This window comes from Solea senegalensis, linkage group LG6 (genome assembly GCF_019176455.1).
Source record: "Solea senegalensis isolate Sse05_10M linkage group LG6, IFAPA_SoseM_1, whole genome shotgun sequence".
Lineage (NCBI taxonomy): Eukaryota > Metazoa > Chordata > Actinopteri > Pleuronectiformes > Soleidae > Solea > Solea senegalensis.
In genome coordinates, this window is record NC_058026.1 from 25,066,543 (window position 1) to 25,079,937 (window position 13,395).

Below are 13,395 nucleotides of genomic sequence, written 5' to 3' on the forward strand. Positions count from 1 at the left end.
TGAAGTGAACCACCTGAGAAAATAACCAGCTCTCAAAGTGTCCACCCCACAACATAATCACATTGCTTCTTCTGACATTCTTTTGTCCCCCACCAGATCATTTGTTCATCACTGTTTTTTTTATTATTTTTTTTTTTTAGAATATTTTATTTTTTAGTTTTCAATTTCAAGATATACATGAGAACACACAACACGAAACCCCTTCCCCAACCCACCCACAAACTGGAAAGAGAGAGAGGGAGGAAAAAATAAATAGACAAATAAAATTAATAAATAATGAAAATAATATTAGTAATAATGATATTAAAAAAAAAATTATAATAAAATAAATAAATAAATAAATAAAATAAATAAATTTAAAAAAAAATACACTGTCGAGAGGCAAGGAAGACAACAGTATGTACTGACAACAAAGCGCTTGCAAAAAAAACTACAACCCGTCCACCATAGAAGCTGGCAATGTGTCCATATATGCTAAATAGGGCTGCCACATTTCTGTAAAAGTATTATAGTCATTCCTGAGTGTATATGTAATTTTTTCAAGTGGAACACAGCTATTCATTTCTGAAACCCATCTTCCTATAGAAAGCTGGGAGTCAGACTTCCATGTGATAGCAATGCACTTCCTGGCAACGCACAAGGCCAGTGAGAGGAACCTCTTTTGAGCTTTTCTTAATCGTGCATTAATATTTGTAGTATCTCCTAATAAGCAGGTTTGAGGATCTAATGGGAGATGAAGTCCTAGGAGTTTTGTCATAATGCCCGAGAAATCATGCCAGAATGTGTTAAGTTTTGTGCATAACCAAGTGCAGTGTAGGAATGAACCCTCTTCTATACTACATCTAAAGCACAGGTTGGATATCTCAGGTTTATATTTATGTAATTTCTGTGGCGTAAGATAGGTTTGTGTTTTTTTTATTATTAACCTCACGATGATGGCTAGCTGTCAATCAGTCTGTCAGACTCTGGGGGTGTCACTTTATCACAAAACACCAGCCACAGTTTATCATTGCACCTTATTTTATTTATATATTGTTTTAAGCATATAAGGGATTTAATGAGATGGCTAAAGATTCTCAGATGAGGCAGCTCTGGGCCCCCCCTGGCGACTCGGGGGGCATTCGCATAGTCCGCATATAGCAAACACACGGCTCTGGCTCCATGTAAACCTAACCTCAAAGTGACAAATACACATGTCTTACCCTGACCACCGGTAGAGGGCGCAGTAGGAAGTGTCGGGGGTGGAGAAGCGGAGTTCAACACAACATTAGCGGTGTTTCAGTAGCAGCCACTGTGCTCTAACACACACACACACACACCATGTCTTTCTTTAGCCACCACATCTGCAGAGGTATTTCGTCCTCGGCTGTGAGACATGTTGTTATTAAACATGTGACGATCATCGGAGGAGGACAGATGGGAGCAGGAATCGCTCAGGTAGGACACGAAACTCCCCCCCCCCCGGTGCTCTGACGTGCTTAGCTACATTAGCTAGTTAGCTTCGTTGTAAGTCACCAGGTGACAGTAGAAGTTTGATATTTGGAACAAACCAAACTAACCGCGTGTAACCGCCACACGTTCACCCAGTACACTTTGAACTTTTCAAAAAGAACTCATTAACTCTATGTCACGTGTCACAGCCTTACCGTGGTGTGCAGCTGTGTCCTTCTGTCCTTAGTGTCCTAATGTCTCCTCATGTTGTGGAGTTCATGTCCTTGTGGGGACCAGACCATTGAGTTACACACCACAGTTTGATCAGAAAACACTTCCTGTTCATGGAAAGTCACATCACAGGGATAGTGCGAGTTTATTATGTTTGGTTTAATATTTAATTAACTATTTCAGTCATTAAAACACGTGTTCAGCCTCTTAAATGTGAATAATGTCAGGTTTCTTTGCTCCACTTGATAAGGACATTATTAAAAGTGAGTGCATTTTGGTTTGTAAACAAATTATTCAAGAACATTATCAACGTTTTTCAACATTTTATGAGCCAAACAAGTACTCAATTAGTCAAGAAAATAATAGACAGATGAATCGATTATGAGAATAGGTGTCAGTTGCAGCTCTAATCCTTTTAAGACACAATAACCACACAGAATATACATTTTCCATTGTTCCTGCACTGATATTTTATTGTGCAACAGTTCAGTTTTCATTCATTGAACACAAGTATTTCCTTGTGATGGAATATAACCAGAGATTGCACATTAAGGGCTTGATTCAGATGCAGTACAATGGATTTCTTACGATTCACCACAAGGTGTCTCTCTCTGCATATTTGGTCTTTGTAAAGCAACGATTGGAGAATGTGACCTTTGTACATGAATGCAGTTCCATTATGCAAAAATGTTTACGTCTAGTGGTATAATTTTGAGTCCCATGCACTTTCTTCACTCAAAAATGAAGATTCCTATTTGTGAAAGGACTCAGTGCCGACAATATTATATGTAAACACAGACTGCAAGTTCATAAAGTGCTTGAACAAAGGAACATGTAGAATTAGAAAGATTTACGGTCACTGGAAAGGTTTTGGCTGCATTTAAATCAACTTGTTACCTTCCGGAAGGTTGCTGCATCAACCGGCCACTCGGTGACGCTGGTGGACACATCTGAGGACATCCTGAAAAAGTCTGTCAAAGGAATCGAAGGCAGCCTTAAAAGAGTGATCAAGAAGAAGTTTGCAGATAAGCCAGAGGTGAGAAATGTGGTAGATCAACACAAAATATGAAGTAGCAGTAAAGTGTGATTAATGGCCAGTGTTGTGTTTTTCATTCGTTTTCAGGCAGGTGAAGAGTTCATGCACAAAGTCCTGCAGAATGTGTCGACCTCGTCAGATGCCGGATCTGCTGCTCAGAGCTCAGATCTTGTGTTGGAGGCCATTGTGGAAAATCTGAAAATCAAACAGGATCTCTTTGGACATCTCGACAAGCTGGCACCAGAGTAAGCAGTGGCCTGTTTCTGTTTTATTCTTTTGAGTTAAAGTGTTAGAATAGACGTGTGAGAATCAGCAGCAGCATCAGCAGCAGCAGCAGCAGCAGCAGCAGCAGTCTCAAAGGATCACATTGATTTCTGTGTGGGTTGTTTCTATTTCAGTTATCAGTATTTAAGAACACTCAGAGGTATTAGTTACATTTGCACAATGAAAGGAAAAGTGCTGAAAGGCTCACATCTGCTTTAAGTATAAACTGCCGTCCATACTGATTCCTCATTACTGAATGCTGCTCACCATGTGTTTCAGACACACCATCTTTGCCAGCAACACATCCTCCCTGCCCATTTCTGACATCGCCAGCTCCACCAACAGGCTGGACCGATTTGGAGGCCTTCATTTCTTTAACCCTGTCCCTATGATGAAGCTTGTAGAGGTAAGAGACTGTTTGTTTGAGTTTGTGTACATAACAGAGAGGACACTGATGAACACCTCGCACTGCTTCCTGTGTGTAAATTTAAATGACACTATCCCTGTAATGAGATCTGTTCAAGCGTACACATACAGCACCAATGTAAGAACTGTCCGCAGCGACCGAAGGTAAGATGAAGTACCGTGTGCTGTTATGTCATAGAGGAACTGCCTGTGGGGAAACGGACAAAGAAAGGTAAGAATAGATTTAGAATAGAATAGATCAGGTTATAGCAAGTGGAAAATCAATAAGCAGTGTTATGTGGCTGTAATCCATCATGTGTGTCCTCATCGCGGTGAATCTTAAAAACAACTGATTGCAACATGTCTGTTGCCTTGTTTACACAAAGTAAGTGGCGCCAACATCGGTTTCAAGTGACGAGAGTAGGCGAAGAGAAGCCGAGTGAATCACATTGGAAATGTAAAGAGAGAAGTTGGAGCCAAAATGACGATTGTGCAGAAGATGAAAACATTAACCGACAGTAGAGACATTGTCAAAATGTGCTGGTTCACATTAATCCTAATTCAATCCAACAGAGAAAATTATAACATCCTTCAATAAAATGTATTCCATTATCTCGACGTTAAAAATGTGCATATATATTCATCTTTTCTCAGGTCATTGGAACCTCAGCAACAAGTCAAGAGACTTTTGATTCTCTCCTCAACTTCAGCAAAGCACTTGGAAAAACACCAGTGTCCTGCAAGGTAAGAGTCGCTGCCTGACGCGGTCTTTTTCAGACCATATCAGCCCACTGAGCAGTTTTCAACACATCTTTACTCAGGATACCCCGGGATTCATTGTGAACCGCCTGCTGGTTCCCTACATAATCGAGGCCATTCGCTTGCATGAGAGAGGTGAGTTCATCCACAGCAGTGGAAACACAAGACTGTGAAATGACGTAGACATGAAACATCAGAGCATTTTTCTTTTGTCTGTCCTCAGGTCATGGATCCAAAGAGGACATTGATGTCGCCATGAAACTTGGTGCTGGTTATCCCATGGGGCCGTTTGAGCTCTCAGACTATGTAGGACTAGACACTATGAAATTTATTATGGACGGTGAGTGAAGCATCCTGTAAACACAGGTTCACTTGTGACTTTAATCTGAAATGTCCAACGTCATTTGGACGTTGGACAGGTACAGTGTCTATTAGACACGGTCTGCGTCCCACGATGTTGAAAATTAACGTAATTTGTCTCACGCCGTATACACTGCTGCAGCGCTTCTTCATCCTCTGACCCCCAAATTCACTGGTTGCTGAACGGATGTGATGCGTCGCAAGACGAGGTTTTCTCACGGTGCCTCTCGCACGCAAATACACTGTTTATGTTGTAAACACAACAAACGGAGCAGTATTTCTACCAACTGAACAAACAGGAGCACGCTGGGCTTGCAAAGATTCTTTCAATGATGTAGTTAAGTGATATACGATGTGGCGTCAACGTGGTATGTTTTATTTTTCTACTTCCTCTGCTGAATTCTGCGTCCCCCAGAAATGGCAGTTCTGCGTATCCGCTCCGACGCACCGTCGTTTTTTATCAGGAGAAAATCATTGCACACAAGGCATTTAAGGAGCAATGCTGTCTGACTCCCTCTGTTCTACTACTTTTTACATGACATGAAAAACAAAAGTGAGGAAAACCCACTTTAAAAAAACATGTCTGTGATAATAAACCTAACTTTAAATTGTCTGTCACTGCGTTTTTGTAGGTTGGAGTGAAAAGGATCCTGACAACCCGCTCTTTGCCCAGAGTGAACTGCTGAACAAATTGGTGGCGGAAGGCAAATATGGCAAAAAGTCGGGAGAAGGATTCTACAAGTACAAGTGACGAGGAGTTTGGTTTGGACCGGTGTGACCGGAGAAGGTGCCTTTTGTGTTCAGGGTCTTTGTCCGTCAGTCCATTTTTCTCCACACATTAATTGAATAGCAACTTCATATGTGTAAAGAGATATTAAATAGATTTTTGAACTACTTGGTGTTTGTGTTCTTTGTAGGAATGACAGTTGATGCTTATGAATATAATGTCTCTCATATCCATTTCCTCCTCCAAAATGTCCTGTAATGCCATCGTGGACACCAGGTGGTGCTGTTGGACCTGAAATGAGACATTTAAGAGATTTTTCAGAGTCTCTTTTTTTTTTCTTTGATCTCGTCCCTTTCATCAATAATGTTTACATCATGAAACGTGGTCCGTGTCTGACAGTTGTTTACGTCATAGTATTCACCGTATTACCCAGTTGAAAGATGTTTATACTCAGACGATCATACCATAACGTGACTACGTCGCCGTAGCCCTGCGTGTTGTGTGCTTACGTCTTCAGCTTCCAGTTTTTACATCACTGATAATTAAAAGTGCTGCCTTGGATGTGACACTCTGAGCTCTGGTCTTTCCACCACACAAGTGATCACATGAGCCAATGGTGCCTTTTTATTTTTCTTTAAAAAAAAAAACAAAAACAAAAAAACCAAACAGTTCAAATATGACCACTTGGAAAGCAAAATGCTAAACCAAGATGACAGTGACCCAGAATATGATAATTAAAAAAAAAAAAGGAATTTATCAAGTAATACTAAAAGAGAGCATTAAAATCAAAATGTTACAGAGATGCTTGCATGGAATAAACATGGCTAAAGACACACTATTAGCTACCAGAGAGAGAGAAAAGACAAAAGGTCCATTGCAATAAAAGAAAGACTGCCAAGTGCTGGGGTAAATATATATATCTGCTTCATTTGTTGTGTTTTAGAACAATAAAATATAGGCCTCTGAGCGATCACTCCTGCCTTTGTCCTAATGTTGCCTGCAAAAATACCAAGAAAATTGACATATCCTGACAGTTTTTAAAAAGTACACATACTGAGCATTATTTTACATCTGAGCAAGACTCGAGGTCACTATTTGTTACAAATAGTTATCAAAAGAAGCCTTAAGTTTCAATTTTCTGCAAGACGCTTCAACAAGAAAAATGGCTTTCCTGTGTCCAAAGCTTATTTTCATATATACCACTATATAAAAAAACAATATTAAAAAAAACAAAACACTAAAATATACACCAAGAAACTGAAACAAGGTTCAAGATACAAAAAAAAAAAGCATTCAAAACAAGATTCAGTCTAAAAATGAAAAGCGACTTAAATTGTTGATCCTTTTGTGCACCAACTGGTCAGCAAACAAACTAAAATGCCGTCTCCAGGATGTTTCGCAGACGAGATGAGATTCCTCCGTCTTCCGTAGTGCAGTCTAAAAAGAGGTGTTTGGTCAATCGGGTAAAACCCCAAATGGTCTCAAAAAAATCCAGTGAGAGAGAAAGAGGAGCGGGCGGTGACGGTGTGAAGGTTGGCCCAATAAACTATACAAACCAACGGCGTTGACGAATAAGTTACAATAACTTAGAAACGTGTCGGGAGAGTTTGGGCAGTGCAGGGGAGAGAAAACAAACGTTTGTGTGCACACCAGAAATGCTGCTGTTTTTCAGTGCAGTGCCTTGGATTGCATTAAAAGTTGATTTGTGAAAGGAAAACGACAAAAACACAGGCGTCAAAATGTGATGTTTTCCGTGCGAGAACGTGTTTTTTTTTTGTTTTGTTTTCGTGAGGGTGCTCCTACTAATCGTGATTGTCTTGTTCAGCACAGCAGGCGCCTTCAGGAAGGGAGTAGTGTCAGAACAGTGAGGGGTTCTTGGTGGTGGCATGTGACTGGGATGAAGGAAAGGGTGTGGGGTTAGCCGGGGTGGGGTGGGGTGCAGTGGGTTGGGGGGGGGGTCCTCTGAGAACTGGAGGCTTCAGGTTGGAGATTTAAGGGTCTTCATGGAATCTAACAGGCCTCCATCTCTAGAAGAGGGCCTGTCGCTGCTGCCTTCGCTTTGCATGTGGAGAAATTGTTCCGCTTTCCTCCTGAAGGGAGGAAGAAAGAGAGAGAAAGAAAGAAAACAGAGAGTGGATTAATCAGCCAAAAATAACTAAGTAACTGTGTGTGTATACAAAGGAAAATCTGCTGAAAAACACAGGTCACATTCACGTCACAGTAACCAACACCAGACGAATGAAGATGACTCAGAGTGACTCAGTGTGTCTCACCACGCACACATTCCTCCTGCTTTCAGGGCGGGACAAATTACAATCATTACCATCAACATAATCAATCATCTGTTGTTTGTTCTCAACGCTACAGCTGATTGAAAGAGAGCCACACAGTGTCGGGTCCAGCACTGAGCTACAGAGAGGGGTGGAGGGCAGGGGGGAGGCGGGGTTATAGGTCAGTGACAGGATGTGGGCTGGTCTGGCTTTGATCTCGTCTAACGCGGTGGTTGCCGTGACCCAGCTGGCAACGCTACGCTCTTCTTTGCCCTCCCTTCTCTGACTCATTCCTCCTCTCAAGTCTCTTAAGGCAAACTTCCAATTGTGTCTCTTCTGGTTGACATTTAGGCTGCCAGCAGGTGGCCGACGAAGGGGGGGGGGGATAATCTGCACAATGACCCAGCTGCTAAAAACTTCATGACATTTCAGTGAGTAATTATCCGAGTGTCTGTGGTTCAGGTGTAAAAATGTCACTCGACTGCTCGATCCACTTCACAGGACTCTCCCTGTGACAGGAAGCTGCAAACGTGTTCTCTTGCCTCTCGTGATCTGGACTCTCGCTAACATAATAGAGTTACGTTAGTTATTGACAAGCCACGCAGAGTTATTTTAGACCAGAGCAGCATCAAAAAGAATCGGAGATCAAAGTGAAGCGGCACAGACAGAAAACTGAGAAGACGGACGTTTTGTAAGAAAAAGAAGAAGAGAAAATGGAAAAAGGGGAAAGAAAAAGGTTTTAGTTTGACTCTCCCTTGTGGCAAAGTCAAGAGTGTGTTATTGTAGGAGAGAAGTCTGCAGAGTCCTGCTGACTGCCGCCATCTTTACACTCACAACTCTAACACACAACCTGACAGTCGCACACACGCCATCCTGCAGACTGCTTTACCACATGTGGATAAAAGGGAACAGGACAGAGGAGAGCTGACCCTGAGCAGCAGAAACTGAAAGGACCAGAGAGAGAGCGACAGGGAGAGACAGGGAGAGAGAGAGCGACAGGGAGAGAGAGAGCGAGGCCCTGTCGCTTTTATTTACCTCTGCCGCTCTCCCTCTTTTTATCCCAGGATCTCAAAGCCAGCCCGCACGCCTGAGACTGCTCCCTGTTTCCTGGGGAGCATTTTTCCTCCCCCTGCCACAGACATGAAAAGCACTGGCCTTCCTGCCTGGGGAAGAGGCCCGAAGGGCTGCGGGTGAGAAGTGTGTGTGCGTGTGTGTGTGTGCATGTGTGTGTGTGTGTGTGTGTGCGTGTGTGTGCATGTAAAAAAAAAAGGCTAACAGCAGGGATGTGTGTTTGCGTGGTGGTCGGCAGCAGGCCAGCACTTCATAAGGTCCAGTCGACAAAAAAAAGCCTGAGATTCAGGAGCAACTTGACCTCCCTCTCCCTCTCCTCTCCTCTCCTCTCCCTCTCCTCTCCTCTCTCCTCTCCTCTCCTCTCTCTACATTAGTGTTCAGGAATGCCGGCTGGAGTTTTTTTTTGTGCAGGAAATGAAACGCTTCTCTGTTCAGACAGCTCGCAAAGGTTTAGTCTCCCCTTCGTCTCTTTCCTCCAATTCCTTTCCCTCTACAGAACAGGGGAGAAAGGGAAGGAGTCGGACAAGCTCTCGCTCCGGTTTTTGAAGTGTGGGAGGTTAAAATAACTGGCACGACCTCGCGTCTCAATCACCGCTTTCACCTCCCGCGCCAAATCAAAGAGTCTGCAGCTGGGGCCCTGCCTGCCTTACAGCCCCTTAACCTCCTCCACCACCAACCCAGCTCCTCAGCCCCTTCACTCACTCCCTCACACAGAGCACTGGGGTTTCTTTCGGTGTCATTAAAAAGGAAAACACCGCTGACAAATGACTCTAAAAATACGCGAGGGGAGAGAGGTGTCTGCTGCACGGGCAGGCGAGGTGCCAGAGAAGGAAAGAGCGATGGCAAATGAAGAGGAATGCAAGTGATTCACACTTTCATGAACCTGATGCAGCAGACGGTCACGTACACTAAAACATCCTGTCATTCACTCAGTCATTCAGGTGACGAGGATGTCGAGCTTGTTCAGGAGAAGCACAGAACGCCTCCAGTGTCGTCTTCAGCTCTCCTGACAGTGAATAATTACCATGCAGTTGTGAAAGAGTTGATGCTCGGGAATCACTCGCACGTTTGCCTTGTTGTTAACACCACTTATGGTTGTTGTCACACAGAGGAAACACCATTAACTGACTGTGATTCTCTCTTCACAGGACACCGATCGGTAATCTGGCCACAGGCAACTCCACTGTAGCCTGGAAAAATGGATTGTGGCTCGCTGCCTCACCAGTGGATAGTTATGGACATGATTTGAATGAGTTGAACTCAATTCAATTAAGGATTGTATTACTTAAACAAAGTAGTCTGAATGTTTGTGTGACCTCCGAGGGTCATCAACCCTCACAACATTCATTTAGTCATTTAATTAACACCTGAATTGAAAGGAAGATGAGTCAAAGTATTAGTTCACCAGTGAAGCTGCACACAATGATTATTTTCTTCATTCAGTGTTTGAAGAAAAATCCTAAATTAAGCCTCACAATTTCTCCAAAGTAATATTTTTCGATTGATCACCAACAGAAACGGCCAAAATAAAAGCAGCTGAAACCGATCAATGTTTGGCATTTTTGCTTGTTATAGTTGGATCGTTAAAAGTGTTGCATCATAACATTGAAGCACGTCAGGTCACTGACCGATCACTCTGGTGACACCTTTTAAAAATGAACTTATGTCTGTAACATACAAGACTTTGACAAATACGTTCACAAAATGCAGCTTTTTTTTAAATAATAGTGTTTTTAATCTCGTGTTTCCCCGATTCATCTTATATGTCACAGCTGACGGGGGCACAGCAACTCTATACGTCTCTATTAAGAGTTAGAGCTTTGTCTACACTTTCAACAGGGAAGCAGAGATCGTCCAGGTGTGTGTCATGTAGAGGCGACAGAAGTTACACACTGGAGCTTTAAAGACACCAGGGTAATAAAAAAAAAAGCACCTGGCAGAAAATGCAACGGCTTCAAAATGCTCTGCACTCTCAGCACTTTCTTGGCTCGAAGACATTCAACATAAAAGAAAATGACAATAAAATAAAAAAAAAAGCTTTGAAATCTTTAACCTCACATCAAAAAAAGAAAAAGAAGAAAAAGAAGAAGAAGAAAATCAGACTGGGATGTTGAATATTTCCCCTGAAGGATTTCACAAACTCAGACGTGAGTCAGGATGAGCTACAACTTAACGGGTGAAGAGGAAGACGAGGAAAGACGAGGAAAGACTTCAATATTGGAGAGTTGGAAAGGGTGGGGACTGGTTGTGGTCAAAGGGGGAGGGGAGGAGGGGGGGAGTCACTAAAAACCCCAAACCTCAGGCATGTGAGGGTGAGACTAGGGGAGCAGAGGAGGGTGTGGGAGGCAGGGGGAGGTGGTGGGGGCATTGCCCACATCTGAGGCGGCATCGCTGGGGGCCCAGGCAGCTGAAGTCTGGCCGTGTGCCCCCGCACAGCTCAGTCTGAGCCGCTGCAGGCTGGGGCTGATGGGGGTGAGGGTGGGGGTGGGGGGGGCCCTACACAATGACTGCTCCCTCTGCTGTGGTCTCGCTTCAAAGGCCTCCACCGCCACTCACATTCACCAGCAGGACAGAGGAGAGGAGCAGGGAGAGGAGTGAATGATGGAAATGAGAGCTGGGGCTGAGGTTTCGCCTCTTTTAACAATTGCCAGACTGACTGGGGCAAAAAAAATAAAAATATAAAAATAAATAAACACTGCTTTCCTCAAGCCCAGCTCTTCCTGTCTGCGCCCGTGTTACCTGCAGGGCCGTTTCTTTCACTGATAAGCATCTTGTGAGGGGAGCATTTTACAAGGCCACATATCTCTCGTCTCCTTCAAAACGGGGCTGCAATGCCTCGAGGAGCCACCGGGGTGAAGGGGCAGACAGAGAGAGAAAGGGAGGAAGTGAAGAAGACATTACAGAAAGCTGAGGAGACTGGACCCTCATACTGTTACTGCAGCTGCCCAAACTTCAACACAATAGACCCATGACTCAATCACAACAAACTCCCAGCCGCAGCCTAAACAACGGGGGCACTTCAGACTTGAAGAGGGTCGTACCTTCATCCCGACGTCTCCTCCTCTCTCGCGTTTCGTCAGGAGAGGACCGAGCTGTCGGTGTGACAGATTTGTACTTCCGAGCGAAAACTACATGCATAAACTGAAACTCTGCCACTCTCTGTACGTCCATACACTAGTGCTGAGAGCACAGAGAACGCTTTGTGGAGGTCAGAGTAGGAGAACAGGGGGGGGGAACCTTTCCAACTTCCATGTTCTCCCAACAGTAACATGATCCAGGGCGTCGCTCCGATTTAAGCTCAAATCTTTCTTTTCCACTTCCTTTTCATCATTTGTGTGTGTGTGTGGAGAAGTACTTGTTTTTAAAAACATCCTCTCTCTCATCTCCTCTGCGCCGCTCGCAGCAAGACCCTGAGTCTTCTTTTTTTGTCGCGATGATCCGGATTCCTTCCTCAATTATCCCAGGTCACTAATAAGGCAGGGTGTGGAGCCACTGGGCTGTGCCTCACTGGCCTGGAGGCTCAGAGCCAAATTGAAACGACTTGCGAAATCCAGGCAGACGCACAGAATCTCGCCTAATTGCGGCTGGAGTTTGTGGCTGGCTGCTCACGTGTGTGAAAGAGAGGAACGGGCAGAGTGATGGAGAGAGAGAGAGAGAGAGAGATGATGATGAGAGGCAACAAATATCCAGAAAAGCGAGATAAATAAGGGATGGAAACTGAAGGATGAGTGGCAGTTGAGTGAGATTGGGTAAACTCTGCAGTCTTGAGAATGAGAGATTTTCTTCTGGCCCCTTTTTTTGCTCTTCCTTTTCTCTCTCTCTCTTTCAAACACACACACACACACACACAATCCTTCCTCCTCGCTCATCAAAGTCTTTTGACAGCTGACTCCTGGCTGCACACATCAGACGGAGCAGAGCCGGCTCAACAGTGAGCGAGAGAAGCCACCAAAGATCATGCTACACTTTCTTTCAAGTTCCTGGACGAGGACATGTGGTCACATGTGACCCACGCTGCTCTTACAAAGACCAGTTTTTAAAATCCAAGATAACCTGAATCATTTCTACACACACACACAACAAAAGAGCACCTTCATAAGAGTCCGTGCTGGATGACTCATGCAGATTTATGGCAGTTTGCAAGTGTTTGCAACTCCATAGTCTCCACCAGAAGAATTAAAAAGCCACCTTTGTTTGGGAGCGTCTCCCCCCGTGAAGAAAGAAATGTGTAGCAGCTGGAACGGAAGAAAGCCTTGAGGGCATGTGTGTGTGTGTCGGCTGTGAATCAGTGGCCTGAGTCAGACGAAAGGTTTACACAGTGCAAAAGGAGGCAGAGGAGAAACAAAACAAAGACTTTGCACACACACACACACACAGTGATGATACGAGGAGTATCGGTGTGCATTTCGGGTCAGGGTGAGCAACAAGGGGCTGGAGCACGGAATTAAGAGAGAGGAAGAGACGCTGATCCTAATTTCACAATAAGAGTAATGACTTGTGCGAGTGCTGTTCCTCTGTGGTGAGAGCCAGCTGTGTGACATGCTCACGATAACAAAGACAACCAACGTCAAGCCATAAAACACTGCTCCACGACTCAGAAATACAAACCTCGGCCATAAAATGTGTTAATATGACAGCGTGCATGTGCGAGTATGAACGAGCTTTCCCACTCGTCAGAATGCTGCTGGTGTCTGTGACCGGTGCGTTTCATCCACATTCGCTCCCAGCTCCAATCAGAATGAGTGGGAACACAGGACCCATGTGAACGTGGCAATGTCTTCTTTGTTTGCTTCATTTTTGGCAGTGACTCAAATTCCAGGGTCATTTCTGGTGCAACACTA

The 13,395-nt window shown here is 44.1% G+C and overlaps 2 protein-coding genes across 9 annotated transcripts in view; one reads left to right on the forward strand and one right to left on the reverse strand.

Annotated features, from left to right (window-relative positions):
* Window positions 1–1,224: 1,224 nt before the first annotated feature.
* On the forward strand, window positions 1,225–5,380 carry hadh (hydroxyacyl-CoA dehydrogenase). Its single transcript, XM_044028041.1, has 8 exons — window positions 1,225–1,437; window positions 2,570–2,698; window positions 2,786–2,943; window positions 3,242–3,368; window positions 4,022–4,111; window positions 4,189–4,261; window positions 4,350–4,466; window positions 5,119–5,380. Exons 1-8 carry the CDS (start codon window positions 1,321–1,323, stop codon window positions 5,235–5,237), a joined length of 930 nt encoding a protein of 309 aa, XP_043883976.1. The 5' UTR covers window positions 1,225–1,320; the 3' UTR covers window positions 5,238–5,380.
* A 424-nt stretch (window positions 5,381–5,804) lies between these two features.
* Window positions 5,805–13,395, reverse strand: part of lef1 (lymphoid enhancer-binding factor 1) — a 42,387-nt gene continuing 34,796 nt past the window's right edge. For 6 of the 8 annotated variants that reach the window (XM_044028036.1, XM_044028040.1, XM_044028035.1 and 3 more), the window contains one exon: window positions 5,805–7,303. In XM_044028036.1, the coding sequence (XP_043883971.1) occupies window positions 7,224–7,303 (80 nt within the window). In that variant the 3' untranslated portion in view covers window positions 5,805–7,223. The remainder of the gene's footprint in view (window positions 7,304–13,395) is intronic. The other 2 variants (XM_044028039.1, XM_044028037.1) reach the window with 1 other exon arrangement.

Coding starts and splice junctions, on each gene's coding strand:
- hadh (XM_044028041.1), top strand. CDS start 1,321: ATGTCTTTCTTTAGCCACCACATCTGCAGAGGTATTTCGTCCTCGGCT. Junction 2,944..3,241: donor CTCGACAAGCTGGCACCAGA/GTAAGCAGTGGC, acceptor CATGTGTTTCAG/ACACACCATCTTTGCCAGCA. Junction 4,467..5,118: donor TATGAAATTTATTATGGACG/GTGAGTGAAGCA, acceptor GCGTTTTTGTAG/GTTGGAGTGAAAAGGATCCT.